At 46.4% G+C, this 17,538-nt stretch overlaps 1 protein-coding gene across 1 annotated transcript in view; it reads left to right on the top strand.

The window, feature by feature from the left end:
- Positions 1-11,036, top strand: part of SLC26A9 (solute carrier family 26 member 9) — a 501,176-nt gene extending 490,140 nt beyond the window's left edge. The window contains exon 20 of the mRNA XM_069633170.1: positions 217-11,036. Coding sequence (XP_069489271.1) covers positions 217-264 — 48 coding nt within the window. The 3' untranslated portion in view covers positions 265-11,036. The remainder of the gene's footprint in view (positions 1-216) is intronic.
- Positions 11,037-17,538: the final 6,502 nt, after the last annotated feature.

Below are 17,538 nucleotides of genomic sequence, written 5' to 3'. Positions count from 1 at the left end.
AAAGCTTAAACACAGAAGTCCTCATTGTTTGTAATGTTTGGAGTGTTGTTTATAAAATAATTGAAAAAAATAAAATAAATAAAAAATCCTGCGATATGTGTCTCCTTTTCCAATGCACTGCTTTGCACACAGAAGAATGCGCAGTGCCTTGTGGGCCGATATGTGGAAAAGGTGCCTGTGTTAAAGCTGCTGACATGCCTTCTCTGTCTTCCCCAGGCCATGTTCGGAAGCATGTTCCAGACCGAGATGCAGACAGCGCTGTGAGGCCCACGCGAGTTCATGCCCAGGGACTGAGAGTCTGCACGTGGGACAGGTGGATGCCACTCCCCCACCTCTTGCACCCACGCCTTGTCCTGGAAAGCCACTCGTGGGATGTCTGGACAGAATAGGAGTTTCCTGGAATCCTTGCTTGTTCTTCAGGAAAAGGCGCTGCCATGCTGCGTTCAGCTTCCCGCAAAAAGGTCCTGTAATCAGAGGGACCAGCTAAGACCTTTAGTCCTGACACGTTGCCCCAGTCTCTTCACGACAATGAATCTGTAAAGACTCTGTGTGTTTATAGCATGCCTTATCTCCTATATCACGGCTTCATATACTGTAACAGGCCCCCAATCATTCCTGATCCCTTCCTACATGAACTTCAATGGGCCAACTCATTCCCCAGCAGTAGCCTGCACATCAATGCACCCATCTCATTCTCCATCGATAGCCTCATGCACTTCAATGCACCCAACTCATTCTCCATCGATAGCCTCATGCACTTCAATGCACCCAACTCATTCTACATCGATAGCCTCTTGCACGTCAATGCACCCAACTCATGCTCCATCGATAGCCTCATGCACGTCAATGCACCCAACTTATTCTCCATCGATAGCCTCATGCAAATCAATGCCCCAAACTCATTCGCCATCGATAGCCTCATGCACGTCAATGCACCCAACTCATTCCACATCAATGGCCTCTTGCACTTCAACGCACCCAACTCATTCTCCATCGATAGCCTCATGCACTTCAACGCACCCAACTCATTCTCCATCGATAGCCTCATGCACTTCAATGCACCCAACTCATTCTACATCGATAGCCTCATGCACTTCAACGCACCCAACTCATTCTCCATCGATAGCCTCATGCACTTCAATGCACCCAACTCATTCTACATCAAGGGCCTCTTGCACTTCAGTGAAATAAACTAATTCGCAATAGGTAGCGTCATGCACTTCAATTGACCAACTCATTCTCCAACAATTGCCTATTGCACTTCAATGCACCTAACTCATTCTCTATCGATAGCCTCAAGCACTTCAATGCACCCAACTCATTCTACATCAAGGGCCTCTTGCACTTCAGTGAAATAAACTAATTCGCAATAGGTAGCGTCATGCACTTCAATGGACCAACTCATTCTTCAACAATTGCCTATTGCACGTCAATGCACCTAACTCATTCTCTATCGATAGCCTCAAGCACTTCAATGCACCCAACTCATTCTACATCAATTGCCTCTTGCACTTCAATTAAATCAACTAAGTCTCAATAGGTAGCCTCATGCACTTCAATTGTAATTTTTGTAATTGGTTATTTATAACGCGCGTAATACTCTGAGGTTTCGAAGCACGGACCATGGGATCGAACCTGTGTTGCTCCATGTCGTCTTGCTTCCAAGGCAAGAACGTTGCCCCTGCGCTATCCTCCCGAGACGAGGACCAACTCATTCCCCATCAATAGCCTCAGGCACGTTAATGCCCCCAACTCATTCTACATCAATGGCCTCTTGCACTCAGCATATCCTCTGTCTACGACCTCATGCACTGCAATCTATACAATGCATTCAATATCCATGGCCTCTTGCACTTTAATTAAATCAACTAATTCTCAATAGATAGCCTCATGCACTCCAATGGATCCAACGTATTCCCCATTGATAGCCTCATGCACTTCAATGCACCCAACTCCTTCCCCACAATAGCCTTGTGCACTTCAATGGCCCAATCTCATTCTACATCAATGGCCTCATGCACTTCAATGAAATCAACGAATTTGCAAGAGGTACCCTCATGCACTTCAATGGAACAGCTCATTCTCTGATAGCCTCATGCACTTCAATGCACTCAACTCATCCTACATCAATGGCCTCATGCACTTCAGTGAAATCAACTAACTCGCAATAGGTATCCTTATGCACTTTAATGCACTCAACTCATTCTACATCAATGGCCTCATGCACTTCAGTGAAATCAACTAATTCTCAATAGGTGTCCTTATGCACTTCAATGCACTCAACTCATTCTATATCAGTGGCCTCATGCACTTCAGTAGAATCAACTAATTCTCCATAGCTACCTTCATTCACGTCAATGTAATCATCTCATTATGCATCAGTAGTTACATGCATTTGAATGGAACCAACTCCTTCCCCACAATAGCCTTGTACACTTCAATAGCCCAATCTCATTCTACATCAATGGCCTTGTGCACTTCAATGAAATCAACTAATTTGCAAGAGGTACCCTCATGCACCTCAATGGAACAGCTCATTCTCTGATAGCCTCATGCACTTCAATGCACTAAATTCATCCTACATCAATGGCCTCATGCACTTCATTGAAATCAACTATCTCGCAATAGGTGTCTTTATGCACTTCAATGCACTCAACTAATTCTACATCAATGACCTCATGCACTTCAGTGCACTTAACTCATTCTACATCAATGGCCTCATGCACTTCAGTGCACTCAACTCATTCTACATCAATGGCCTCATGCACTTCAGTGGAATCAATTAATTCTCAATAGGTGCCTTCATTCACGCCAATGTAATCATCTCATTATGTATCAGTAGTTACATGCATTTGAATGGAACCAACTAATTCTCCATCAATAGCCTCATGCACTTCAAAGGACTCGGATCATTCTACATCAATAGCCTCATGCACTTCAATGGACTCGGATCATTCTACATCAATGGCCTTGTGCACGTCAATGGACTCGGCTCATTCTACATCAATGGCCTCGTGCACTTCAATGGACTCGGCTCATTCTACATCAATGGCCTCGTGCACTTCAATGGACTCGGCTCATTCTACATCAATGGCCTCGTGCACTTCAATGGACTCGGCTCATTCTACATCAATGGCCTCGTGCACTTCAATGGACTCGGCTCATTCTACATCAATGGCCTCGTGCACTTCAGTGTAATCAACTCGTTCTTCATAGGTAGCCTCATGCATTGCAGTGGAATCCACACATTTTACATCAATGTTGCATGGACTTCAATGGAATTTTAAAAAATCCCCATTGATAGCTTTGTGCATTTAAATGGGCTCAGCATATTCTCCATCAATGGTCTCATTCAACTCAGTGGAATGAACACATTACCAATAGAAAGCCTTTTTCACTTCAATGTAGTCAACTAGTTATCCATTGATGGCCTCATGCACTTCAATGAAATCAACTCATTTACATTGATGTTGCATGGACTTTAGTGGAATTAACACATTTTCCATCAATAGCCTCATGCACTTCAATGGACTAAACTCATTCTCCATCGATGGCCTCATGCACTTCAATGGTATCAACTCATCCATTGATGGTTGGATGCACTACAATGCAATAAACAAATGCTCCATTAATAGCTGTAAACCCTTCTATAGCAACAACTCATTTGCATTGATGGTGTAATGCACTTCAGTGGAATCGTGTCAATTCCCATTGACGTTTGCATGCACTTCAATGCTATCACCTCATTCCCTGTGGAACGCCTCAACTCATCCTCAATCGATGGCCTCGGGCACTTCAATGGAATCCACTCATTCCCTGTCAATGGCCATATGCACTTCAATGGAATCTACTCATTCTGCACTGGTGGTTGCATGCAGTTTATTGGAATTAACTCATTCTTCATCAGTGGTTGCATTGTCTTCACTGTCACCAACTCATCCCCCTTGATAGCCTCATTCAGTTCAATGGAGCCAACACACACTCCATCGATGGCCACATGTTCTTCAATAGAACCAACTCACTCCTCATCAAAGGCTGCATGCACTTCAGTGAACTAAATCCTTCTCCATTTATGGCTCAGTACACTTCAGTGGAATCTCTCTGTTTCCACACCAGTAACTTCATAAAACTCAAGAGATGTTCTCTCCTTCGTGCACTTGAACAGACTCTTATTCATTCCTCACCACTGCCTTCCTAAACGTCAATGGCGTGACAATCATTACTGTTATGTTATGGAATTTATAGAGCGCACAAACGCCCAAAGGCACCCTGGCGCTATAAAAGTGAACAGAAAAGCCTAACAACTGATTTTAAAACACAAATGTCTTTAGCAGGCGACGAAAGGCGAGGTGGTCACTGGTCTTGCACAGCGGCAGATGAAGGGCATTCCATGCCTTAGCGGCAGCAACTGAAAAGGCACGTCCACTGGTGCGCATCAATTGGAAACGGGGAACTACAACAGGAAATGCAGATTGGGAGCGGAGGCACCTAGTTAGAGTATAATTGCGGAATTTATCCTGGATTTATTCAGGTCCCACACTGTTAAAGGCCAGGTGCACCATACACAAGGAGTTAAACAAAATCTGCTTTTCCACCGGGAGCCAGTGCAGCTGCCTCAGTAAAGGAGTCATGTAGGTGCTAAAAGGGGGACGGCTGCTCTTACATACTGGCGCGACCTGACCGTCCATAGTAAGAGAGGAAGAAATAGTAACCCCCAAATTATCCACTGATGGAACAGGAACCGGACGAGGACCAAGGGTGGCGGGCCAGCAATGATTGGTCCAGTACAGAAGAGGTGAGGTGGTACCTACCACCATCACCTCAGTCCTACTGCCATTGAGTTTCAAGCAATTGGATGTCATCCATTCCCCTACTTCCTGCAGACAACACCTAAAGCGGCTGGCCGTATCGGCCTAATTTAAGTCAGAAACGACCAGGATTTGTGTGTCGTCGGCGTAGGAATAGTAGCGGAAGCCGCGGGACAAGATGAGAGACAAGAGATGGCTAATATAGAGATTGAACAAGATTGGGGAAAGAACAGACCCCTGCGGAACCCCGCATGAGAGAGGAACCGGGCTAGACTGAAAAGGCATGAGGGAGACCGATTGAGAGCGGTCAGCCAAAAAGGAAATGTACCAGTCGAGTACCCTACCAGACAGCCCCGCTTTAGACAGCCTGGAGATCAGGGTAGGCTGGTCTACTGTGTCGAACGCGGCCGACAGGTCTAATAGAACAACCGCGCCGACACCACCCTGATCCACCAAGCAGGCCAGATTGTCCAGTACTGAGTTAAGGACAGATGCAGTTCCCCAACTGTGCCGAAAACCAGATTGAAAAGAATCGAAATAAGAAGAGGATTCGAGAAATGTGGACAGGAGAGGAGAGACCAGGGCTTCCAACAATTTCATGAGGAAGGGCAGTAATGATATGGGGCGATAGTTGGCCAACACCTCAGGATCTAGCGAAGGTTTTTTCAATAGCGGGATCACAAGAGCATGTTTAAGAGTGGGGGGAATCACTCCATCCACAAAAGAGGCATTAACCGCTACCGTGATATGCGAGATGATGGCCCTAGAATTTTCTTTCAATAGAGCCAGGGGAATGGCATCAGTCGGGAGGCAGATTTCAGACATTGGATAGCCGCCAGGATGTCAGGTTCTGAGAAGGTAGGAAATGACGACCAAGACCCCGGAGCCGGAGGGGGCTCAGTAGTTACATATGCACCAGAAGTAGGAGTTGTTGCATTATTAATATTAGCACGAATGTAAGAGATCTTAGACACAAAAAAGGTAGAGAGGGAATAACAAAGAGCTTGAGATGGCATAGGTTGTTTGCTAGACATAACGGGGTGGAAAGCGATTGAACAAGCTGGAATAGGGCCCTAGGCTGATTTATGGCACCTTCGACCTTGGAGGCAAAGAAAGCCTTCTTCGCATCGATAACTAACTTATGATAAGCAGTAAGCGAGCGGCAAAAATCAGCCTTAGTCTCTGCAGACTAGTCATCCCTCCATTTCCTTTCCACATGTCTACATCGTAGCTTCTCAGCTCTAAGCTGATCGGTATACCACGGTTCAGAGAGATAAGCTTTCTGCTTGCACATCCTTAAAGGAGTTAGTTGGTCTGCGGTGGCAGAAAAGGCAGACTCATACTGTGGTCACACTATGTCTCTATTACTGGCTGCATACACTTCAAGATAGTCACTTTCGTTTCTCATGCCTGTCTGCCTACAGTTTTATTTTAACCTGAATGCGAAAAGGATTTTCTATAGCCCGAGATTTCCTAAAATGGAAGCTTTAGACCAAAGATGTGGTTCAACAATTGTATGTACAAAGAGGCGGGACAGGTGGTGCAGAACTCTATACCTTATCTCCCGGACTTCGAGAGTTCTGCCTTTCTCTTTATTTTCTGGCATTGTGGCAGATGTGTGTAGTTCAAGTTGCAGCAAATCATGCCACGTTCCTCACATTTGTTAAGTTGCAGCATATAGTGTTTCTCAAATTAAACACTTCTCTAAGGGCTCAAGCAACTTTATTTTCAAATCCAGCATGGAGTGTGCCACTTCCCAGTCCCTTTCTCAATGGCTGAAGGAACGTTGTCTCCCAATTCCAGCATTGAGTGCATCACTTTCTCAATGGCTGAAGGAATCTTGCCTTTAAGTTCTTGCATGCAGTGTGTCACTTTCCCGTGACTTTCTCAATGGCTCAAGGAACTTTGCCTAAAGGTTCCTGCATGGAGTGTGTCACTTTCTCAATGGCTCAAGGAACTTTGCCTTTAGGTTCTTGCATGGAGTGTGTCACGTTCACAATGCTGAAGGAACTTTGCCTTTAGGTTCTTGCATGCAGTGTGTCACTTTTCAGTCACTTTCGCAATGGCTCAAGGAGCTTTGCCTAAATGTTCCTGCATGAAGTGTGTCACTTTTCTCAATGGCTGAAGGAACTTTGCCTTTAAGTTCTTGCATGGAATGTGTCACTTTCCAGTCACTTTCTCAATGGCTCAAGGAACTTTGCCATTAAGTTCTTGCATGGAGTGTGTCACTTTCCAGTCACCTTTTCAATGGCTCAAGGAACGTTGCCTACAAGTTCCTGTGTGGAGTGTGTTACTTTCTCAATGGCTGAAGGAACTTTGTATCAAAATTCCATCATTGAGTGTGTCACTTCCCAGTCACTTTCTCCATGGCTGAAGAAACATTGCCTGTAAATTCTTGGATGGAGTGTGTCACTTTCCAGTCACTTTCTCAGTCGCTTAAGGGACTTTGCCTACAAGTTCCCGCATGAAGTGTGCCACTTCCCCGTCACATTCTCAGTGCCTCGAGTTACTTTGCCTACACATTCCTGTATGGAGTGTGTCACTTTCTCAATGGCTGAAGGAACTTTGTATCCAAATTACATCATTGAGTGTCACTTCCCCGTATCTTTCTCAATGGCTGAAGGAACTTTCCCTGTAAGTTCTTGCATGCAGTGTGCCACTTTCCAGTCACGTTCTCAATAGCTCAAAGAACTTTGCCTACAAGTTCCTGCAAGGAGTGTGTCTCTTTCTCAATGGATAAACGATTTTGTCCCCAAATTCCAGCATTCAGTGTGTCACTTCCCAGTCACTTTCTCAATCGCTCAAGGGACTTTGCCTACAGTTCCTGCATGGAGTGTGTCACTTTCTCAATGGCTCTAGTAACATTGCCTTTAAGTTCTTGCATGGAGCGTGTCACTTTTCAGTCGCTGTTCCAATGGCTCAATGGACTTTGCCTACACATTCCTGCATGGAGTGTGCCACTTTCCAGTCATTTTTCCAATGGCTCAAGGAACTTTGCGTACAAGTTTGTGCATGCAGTGTATCAAACTCCCCATCACATTATCAATGGGTCAAGGAACTTTGCCTTCAGGTTTCTGCATGGAGTGTTTCTCTTTGCCATCAGTGACTCTAAGAACGTGGTCTTCCAGTTTCCGCATGCAGAACTTCTCTAGGCAACTAGATTGTCCATGGCTTTAGGAGTGTACTATTCAAGTGACAGCATTCAGTGTTTCTATTGTTGCACAGTTGTCATTGGATTTCAGAACTGTACATTACTTTCATGTTCCACAGGCTCACTATTCTTGCCCCAAACATGTGGAACAGGCACCTGTTTCACCTTTGGAATTAAGAAAATCTACTGCAAAACTTAAGGAATTTTCTTTTCCACTCACCTTACTTTACTTTTCCCCAATTTCCACGTCTGTTTAGTCTCTGTTTTGCTCTCAAGTGAACATGTTTTCAATGCGCACACAATAAATGCCAATGAGCGAATCCCTCGTTTCTCTGGTTACTCAATTTCCCTCAAGCTTTGGGATCTCTGCGCACAGGTTCCAACTTGTAAAGTTTCTCCATTTGTCAGTGGACTCTAGGAACTTTCCCTCCAGGTTCCAGGCAGCAGCCTCTGTCCACTTTGTCCGTTTCCTAAGTGGCTTCAGGGACTTTCTCAGCAGGTCCCAGACAGCAACTTCTCTCATCTATCAGTTTCCTAAATGGCTCCATGAACTTTCCCTCCTGGTTCCACCCAGCAGGCAGTGTCTTTATCATTTTCCTAAAGGGCGCCATTAACTTTTCTAGCAGTCCCAGCAAGCAGATGCTCTCCTCTCAATCACATAATAATAATAATAATAATTTGGCATTTATATAGCGCTACAAACCCTCAGTTATCTGAGCGCTGCTTATTATTACCCACGGTGTGTGGTGCTCATTTTATCGACCTCGGAAGGATGAAAGGCTGAGTTTGGCCCCGCCGGGATTCGAACCTGTATTACCAGGCTCTGCACAGATGTCAAAGCGAGCGCTCTACTCGCTGTGCCACTTAACCGGCTGATAATGAAACTGCTTTACCAGGTTTAGCCTCAGACCTGTTTTCACTGTCCTGTGGCTGTTGTTTTGGTACTACCTCTTCATCAAATATGGTGAAGAGGTAGTGCTGCGCTCCGCGCATATATGTCTTTCATTCTCCTAGTCATCTCACTCCTGGAAACCTCGCAGTCAGGAAGTCCTCTCGCAGCTTTACGTGATCAAAGTATCAACCATTGTACTTCTTCTATGGCCTTGCACTCTCCTACATTCTAGGGGCTTTGCTATACTCGTCCTTGCTACTGTATAGAGCCAGGCTCTGTGTCCCGGATCTGCTGCTTCTCTTCCACACAGGTGACCTTCTGTTACTCTTCACTCCTTTCCCTGTGTTTGAAACAGAACGTCGCAATCAGGATTTCCTCCTTCAGCTCCACTTACCCTCTGTCTGGTTTCTCAGTACTTTTGGTTATGCTGCGCATCATGTCACATGAACACTGCCACAGAGGAATACTCACTGTTCTGTATTTTCCATGGTCTCTAAGTGAGGACGTCCAAATACTAGTTAGGCTGCTATGGCACCCATTCCTAAAACACTGAAGTTGTACACTGCAATGGGGTTTAACCTGACCCTCATCAATAGCGTCATACTCTTCAAATGAGTCCCATTTCACCACAGTGCCTCATAATCTTCACTGGGTCTCATTAATTCAACATTAATTATGGCATACACTTCCACAGAGTCTCATTCATTCCCCTTCATTGATGGCATAGGCTTCCACAGGGACTTATTCATTCCCCATCAATGACGGCATACACTTCAATTTAGTCTCGCTCATTCCCCATCAATGGTGGCATATTCTGCAATAAAATCTCACTCATTCCCAATCAATGGTGGGAGAAACTTCAATAAGTCTTACTCATTCCCCAATAATAATGGCATACACTTCAATAAAGTCTCACTCTTTCCAAATTGCTGGCCTTGTGAACCTCTGAGGAGTCTCACTCTTTTCCCATCGATGATAGCATACACTTCCATGGAGTCGCCCTTCAATGTAGATATACTCTTTTATTCTTCAGCACTGATCGCACCCACTTTGTTTAAATGATAATCTTTCCGACGTGAGTCTCCAATTATACATTAAAAAATAGTTAGCCACTTTTACTTTTATAGGATTTTCACACAAGACAGCAGGCTACTGGTAGCCTGTCAAATGTCAGACAATCTGCATTGCCAGCTGGAAACTCTAACAATTGTAACATTAGAAATTAGGCTTATAGGAAATTGAGATACATGGTTTGTGGTACAATGCTGTTAGTCAAAGGAAGATTCACAAATTTGAATCCGTAAATTTCAGTTCTACAAATTCTACAAATAATTCAGAGCATACCATTTTTGAGCTGCTACCAAGCTGTATTATTCGACTTGACTGGAACATTAATAGAATACCTGGGATCTGTAACCTAGCCGACTTCGAAAAGGGTACCAGCCCTCAAGAACTTTCCATGTCAGTACAACTGTCATCAAATCACACAGATAGGACAATAGATAAATGCAAATTCACCTTCTGAGGAAATTCTGCTCACTAGCCCCGGTTGCTGCTGGCTGGCATCTACCCTGTGCCACCTTCTCAACCAGACTCTGTAGAGGCCACTTCTGGAATCCATCAAGGTACTATCGACCCACTTGTTTATACAACTCACAAGGAGGTAACTGACTGCAATCTGGTATTGGGTCCTCCCTCTGGGAGAGAGAAGTTAACAAGCTGCTGACGTATTTATTGTTTGGCATTCACTAAAGGAACATAGTCAGAATTCAAGTTGGTTACAGATGTATCTCAGAGCTGCTTATTAGTGTATAATGTCAGTTGGTATTGTCTGTTCTTTTTCCATTGAACATGTACTATGCAGCACCCACAGGCACAAATGCAGCCGCTGCATCAAGTGGTAACCATTTGTGAAGGGTAGACTGGAATTCCTGCACAGATAATATTACTGTTCCCTCTCTCCCTTTCCCTCAATGATGACTGTGATTTTAATATAACTAAGGCAACCGTCAATCTTATGTAACTAGCGCCTAGATGCCTCCGGGTAAGGTGCGCTTAACAAATGCCAAAATAAATAAATAAATAAAATGGCATACAGTATGTTTTCCCTATTGTGTAGGGATTTATCAATTTAAGATTAATTCTATTGTACAGGGTTTGAGATCCCTCTTAATTGAGGGAAACATGTGTGTTAAATAAATAAAGTATTATGTATTTGAGCCACATTGGTACTGTGTCTCTGTTTTTTCCCCCTCCACGTCATTGGACTCACTAATTTGCTCATCAAGGCCTTGCATTCACTTGCTTGCAATCACATTTCTTTTCACGTCACTGGCATGTCTTACTAGCACTGGGGAAGTGTGTCTTGGCCAATCATATGGCTTGGAAAGCAAGTATTAGCCGCTTGTATAGGTGACAACCCTGAGGCAGCTCAGAGGTGGCTCAATACACCTACTAGCAGTATTTGCCCCATGCCAAGCACTGCGCCCCCCACACTGCCACCTTCGAAGGGATTGTGTCCTCCGACGTATTCCTTATCTTTGATAATACGTTTCCAGCTTGCTGGCCTCGGAAATTTTTTCTGTAGAGGGCGCTGCGCGTCGACCTCCGCCAAGTCGATGTCCCTCGACGGCCACCGTATCGGCGCTGACGTCACCATGCCCATAAATAGCCATGCGCTGCGTCCGTTGCTCAGTTCCATTTTTCCGTGCTTCGTGGGGCCTCAGAACGTCGTTGCTCAGTTCAGTCCGGTTAACTATCTAATTCGACTTGAATATTCCTTATCGTTCTCGATGGCTTCTTCATCAGAACCGACGACGCCACGATCCTGCTTCAAGAAATGTCGAGACTGCGATAAAAAAATGTCAATAACGGATCCACACAGAGTCTGTTTATGGTGCTTGGGGTCCGAGCACCATTGTTCGGAGTGTGAGGACTGCATGTCCATGACGGCGAAAGCCTTGAAGGAGCGAAAGGGGAAGCTCGAGAGAGGTAAGTCAGCCAAATCCTCCTCGAAAGTTTCGTCGGCTGAGTCGAGGCATTCGTCTCCTCGCCGTCGAAAACATTCCCATTCTAGATCTCGAAGCAGCTCCCACCATTCGTCGAGATCTAGACACTCAAAAAAGAGACGTCGAAGGTCCCATTCCTCGTCGTCTTCTGTGTCCCCAGAAAGAGTCTCCTGTCCCACCAAACACAGTTCTCAAGCTGAGTGGGAGGAATTCAGAAGGAAAATGTTAAGCGTCTTCGAGAACGCGGCCTCGACCCCCTCGAAGACAGCTGAGGGTGATACCCCGGGTGAAAAACCCAAAAAATCAAAACGCCGTGAGTCGCAGCACCCGGCGAAACATTCCAACCGAGAGCGCCATGAGCCATCGGGTAAGAAGGCACCGTCTTCGACGCCACCGTCGAGGATTCCTTCGACGCTGTCGTGGAAGATTCCTTCGACACACGGATCGGCGCCATCGACGCCATTGTCGAAGGGTTCCTCGACGCATCGGTCGATCGACTCAACGCCATCATCGACGCCGACGTCGACGCCGATGAAAGAGAGGACCAAGGTCAACCCACAGCCAACGGTGATTTCAAGGGCCTCCGGCACGACGCTGAGACCGTCGTCGATGCCCTCGAGTAGGATCCCGATCCTCTCGAGTTCTTTGAGACCCCTTCCAGTTTTTTCGACGCCGTTTTCGGCACCTTCGAAGCCTGTTACATCGGCGTCGACGACATCGACGTTTTCTCGTCCAATAACGACAAGTTTGGCTCCTTCTGCCTTAGAAATGGGTTTTACTCCATTTCAGAGGTCAGAATACTTACAATTGACTTTCTTCAATTTATGAAGAAGGGGAAGATTCTGACCAGGAAACATTCGGATTACAGAGAACCACACTGCCTACTGCAGAGGATTTCACCTCTGAGGAAAGAAGGCTGAAGGAACTACAGGAGTCACTACTTGAGGCAAGTGGGCTGGACACTTCCCCAGAAGTGGAATTTGTTAAGCCAGACCCAGGGGAACATGCCGAAACACCACATAGAACCCTGATGGCAAGAATAATTGAGTTTATGGGTTGGTCTGCGCCTTCACCTGTTTTCCAACAGGATGACCTAACAGATTTATTGGACAAAGGCCCACAGGAGGACCCGGTGGTCCATGTCCATTCAGCCCTACAAAGAAAAATTGCATCTAATTGGGAAACTCCCGAAGTTATCCCTGCAGTCAATAAAAGATTGTCAACCAAGTATAGGGTAGCGGCTGCTGACCCTGAATACCTGTCAAAACACCCGACCCCAGAGAGCCTGGTGGTTCAAGCGGCAACTTCATCCAGCAGTAGGACTGCTTACCCTACTGTCCCACAGGATAGGGATGACAAGAGGTACGACTCTATGGCAAAGAAAGTCTTCTCTGCCTGTAGTATGGCGTTGAAGTCCATCAACGCCACCTGTACGCTCGCCAGTTCAGTCACACACTATGGGAGCGTGCTTCATCAGCGGCTGACTGCATACCCGAAGGAGAGGAAAAGGAAGCCTTCCTTAACATTATTAAAGATGGCAAGGATGCCATGTGCGAATCACTTTCAACTGGCATCAATTCCACTGACAGTATCAGCAGGGCCATGGCGGCAAGTACAACAATCCGCAGGCATGCGTGGTTGCGAAAGTCGGGCTTTGCCCCTGATGTACAGGCCAGACTTTTGAATATGCCCTTTGACGGCTCTTCATTATTCGGGAAAAAGGCTGATGACAGTCTGGAAAAGTTGCAGACTTCTAAAGCAGCAGCAAAATCCTTAGGAGCTGCTATCCGCCAAACTCCTTTTCGCCCCTCAGGAACCTCTGGGAGAGGAAAGTCCTTTCGCTATTATTCCGCATTCGGGAAAGGCAGAGGACAGCCGGCTCAAAGAGGCCAAAGGAGATCCACCCGAGGTGGACGGGTCAAAAGTACTAAGACCGCAGCAGCAGCAGGTGCCTCTTTACCCTCGGCATCTGCATCAGCCGCCCCCAAACCACTCTGAGGCCTTCCCACACAATACACCTGTAGGGGGCAGGTTAACTCACCATCTGACGGAATGGCAGGCTATAACGTCAGATGCTTGGGCATTGGAGACAGTTGCCCAAGGTTACTGCCTACCCTTTCTACACATCCCTCAGAGTCATCCACCGGGGAACAGCTCTCTAAAAGTTCCAGATCCGCTCCTCTTGCAGGAAATTATAGACCTGCTAGAGAAAGGTGCCATAGAACCGGTACCTGTAGTGGACAGGAACAAGGGCGGGTACTCCCCCTACTTTCTCATACCAAAGAAGGACTGAGACCCATCCTGGACTTACGAGAATTGAACAAGTTCCTCAGGAAGGACAAGTTCAAGATGGTAACTCTCTCTCAGATCCTTCAGGCCCTCCAGCTCCAGGACTGGTTGGTATCTCTGGACCTTCAGGATGCTTATTTCCATGTGCCAATCCATCTCAGACACAGGAAATACCTGAGGTTCGCAATTGGCGACTCTCATTATCAATTTCGAGTTCTGCCATTTGGGCTGACCTCCGCCCCGAGGGTCTTCAGCAAGCTGATGTCGGTAGTGGCGGCGAGCCTAAGGAGGGAAGGGATTCACGCCTACCCCTACCTGGACTATTGGCTGATAAGGGCCGTATCTTTGGAACAGGCCCAGACCCAGCTAGATTATGTCTGCCTCTTCCTTCACAGACTGGGCTTCTCCCTCAATTTAAAGAAGTCACAGATGATACCATCACAGAGACTCCAGTTCATTTGAGCGGTCCTGGACACATCCCTGGGAAAAGCCTCGCCACCAGAGGTGAGGGCTCAAGATATTCTACAGATGGTCACCAAGTTTCAAAATGCCCAACGTCTCCCAGCCTTCGTTTTTTTGAGGTTGCTAGGCCTCATGGCATCCTGCATCTTCCTTGTGCCAGAGGCTCGCCTGAGAATGAGATCTCTTCAGTGGGCACTGAGAAGTCAGTGGTCACAATTCTCAGGGAGAATGACAGATCTCCTCCGGATTCCGGACAAGGTAGCCCACGACCTTCAATGGTGGGCCTATTCAGAGAACATCTTGAAAGGAGAACTGTTTTGGCAACCATGGCCGGAGATAACAGTAGTCACAGACGCCTCGCTCACAGGGTGGGGAGCCCATGCCAACGACTTGACCATCAGCGGTCGTTGGTCTCCATCGGAGTCCAGACTACACATCAACCTATTAGAGCTGAGAGCGATCAGACTAGCGCTGAAAGCTTTCCTGCCATCAGTACAAGGGAGAAATGTCCTGATAATGACGGACAACACGGTGGCCATGCACTACCTCAACAAAAGAGGAGGCGTAGGATCACTGGCACTGTGCAGAGAGGCGATGCAGCTCTGGTTTTGGGCAATTCGGGAAGGAATCTCTCTATCGGCAGTCCACCTAGCCGGAGAGAAGAACTTGACAGCGGACGCTCTGAGCAGGCGGAGCACAGTCTCCCACGAGTGGGAACTAGCTCAGGAAGTCCTTCAAGAGATCTTCGCCCTTTGGGGAACCCCTCAGGTGGATCTGTTCGCCACAAGCACCAACAGGAAGTGCGATCTGTTCTGTTCAAGGGAATTTCCCCCGAGAGGAGCTCTAGGAGATGCGTTCGTAGTGGACTGGGAGTTTCCACTCCTTTACGCGTTCCCACCAGTGCCTGTTATTCCTCAAACGATCAGGAGGTTGAGAAGATTCCGTAAAACCATGATCCTAATTGCCCCGGACTGGGCCAGGAGAACGTGGTACCCGGACATTCTAGATTTGTCCATCTGCCCTCCAATCCGTATTCCACTCAAAGAGAATCTTCTCTCGCAGAAGGGAGGTCAGGTTCTCCATCCAGACACCAGAACCCTCAACCTTCACGCTTGGCTTCTGAAAGGTTGAGGGACAAGGATTGGGATCTTCCTGATGACGTCATGGAGGTGCTGCTTTCGGCCAGAAGACCAGCAACAAAGTCTTTATACCGCTGCCATTGGAACAAGTTTTGCAGCTGGTGTAGGGAAGAGAATATCGATCCTTTTTCATGTGGTACACCAACGGTGTTATCGTTTCTACTCTACTTGGCAAACTCAGGCCTTCAAGTTGGCACTGTAAAAGGCTATCTCGCAGCGCTTTCTATCTTCAAGCGCACTGCGGAGGAACCATCGTATTTCAAAATTCCTCTAGTGGTACAATTTCTCAAGGGTCTAACTAATGTTTACCCTACAAAACCATTCCAGGTTCCCTTATGGGACTTAAATTTAGTCTTAAACTTCTTAATGGGCACTCCATTCGAACCTCTTCACTCTTGCGCGTTGAGATTTCTCACGCTTAAAACTGTCCTATTGGTAGCACTAACATCTGCTAGGAGGGTGAGTGAGCTACAAGCTCTCTCCTGTAAACCCCCACATACAATCTTCCACAAGGACAAAGTTGTCCTACAGGTGAAGCCTAATTTCCTCCCAAAGGTGGTTTCTGAATTTCATATTACTCAGAAAATTACCTTGCCTTCATTCTACCCTCCTCCCCATCCGGGGAAAGAGGAGGAAAGGCTACATAGGCTGGACCCTAGGCGAGCTCTCAGCTTTTACATCAGCAGAATGGCTAGGATCAGGCAAGCAGACCAACTATTTGTAGGATACTCAGGTCACAAGTTGAGACTACCCATAACAAAAGAAACCATCTCCAGGTGGATTATTTTGGCCATCCTGGAATGTTATAGACTAGCAGGGAAAGAGCCACTCCAAAATCTCAGGACTCATTCAACCAGGGGTATCGCAGCCTCTTCGGCTCTCCAGAGAGGGTTACCGGTCCGGGACATATGTGCGGCTGCCACATGGTCCTCCGCACATGCATTCACAAAATTTTACAATCTGGATTCCTCCACTGCTCAAGAGACCAGATTTGTCAAGGCCGTATTACATTTGGTCCATCCCTAAAGGGATACATAACACTATCACTCCCTCCTCCAATTGCATGCCACTGCTATGGGAGTCTATCAAAGATAAGGAATACGTCAGAGGACACAATCCCTTCGAAGAACAAGTTACTTCTTACCTGGTAACGTTCTTTCGACAGGATGTTCCTCCGACGTATTCCTTATCGCCCCTCCCATCAGTCAATGCTAAAATTCACCATGCGGAGGTCTCCATCAATAAACACACTAGTAAGTGAGTTCAACAATCATTTATTGCAATGCAAAACTTCCGCGGAAGGGCTGACTGCAAGATAAACCATAGGGATGCTATCTAGAGTGAGCTACTAACATTACAGTGAGCAGGCTCTTTATAGGAAAACGTTTACATTGAGTCTTATGACTGGCGCGAAGCCCAGGCACTTCCTGACATACAGTTTCCTTCCAAAACACTTTTGGCTGTTATTCCAGCCCTTGCGGTGACATTTTACAAAGGCCGAACATTTGCAAATGGTCATTACTCATATAGCTTATCTAAGCAAGTCAAAATATCCTTCAGGATGCACGTGTAATCTTTAACATGCGTGGTCGTAAAAACAAGCTAATTCATCACATTTGACACAGTGGGGAATTTGCAAACTACACATATCTTGCCGCGGTAGTGATAATAATATCCATTCATGGGCTGCTGGACAATAGGCAGGACATATCTTTTACAGAATGACGCACGAGCTCTGACACAAGTTCCCCTTCCAACATATCCCAGAGAATAACAACTCCGAATATAG

The sequence above is a fragment of the Ambystoma mexicanum genome, chromosome 13 (assembly GCF_040938575.1).
Source record: "Ambystoma mexicanum isolate Mex_15411 chromosome 13, UKY_AmexF1_1, whole genome shotgun sequence".
Classification (NCBI taxonomy): Eukaryota; Metazoa; Chordata; class Amphibia; order Caudata; family Ambystomatidae; genus Ambystoma; species Ambystoma mexicanum.
This window is presented reverse-complemented; position numbering and strand designations above follow the sequence as displayed.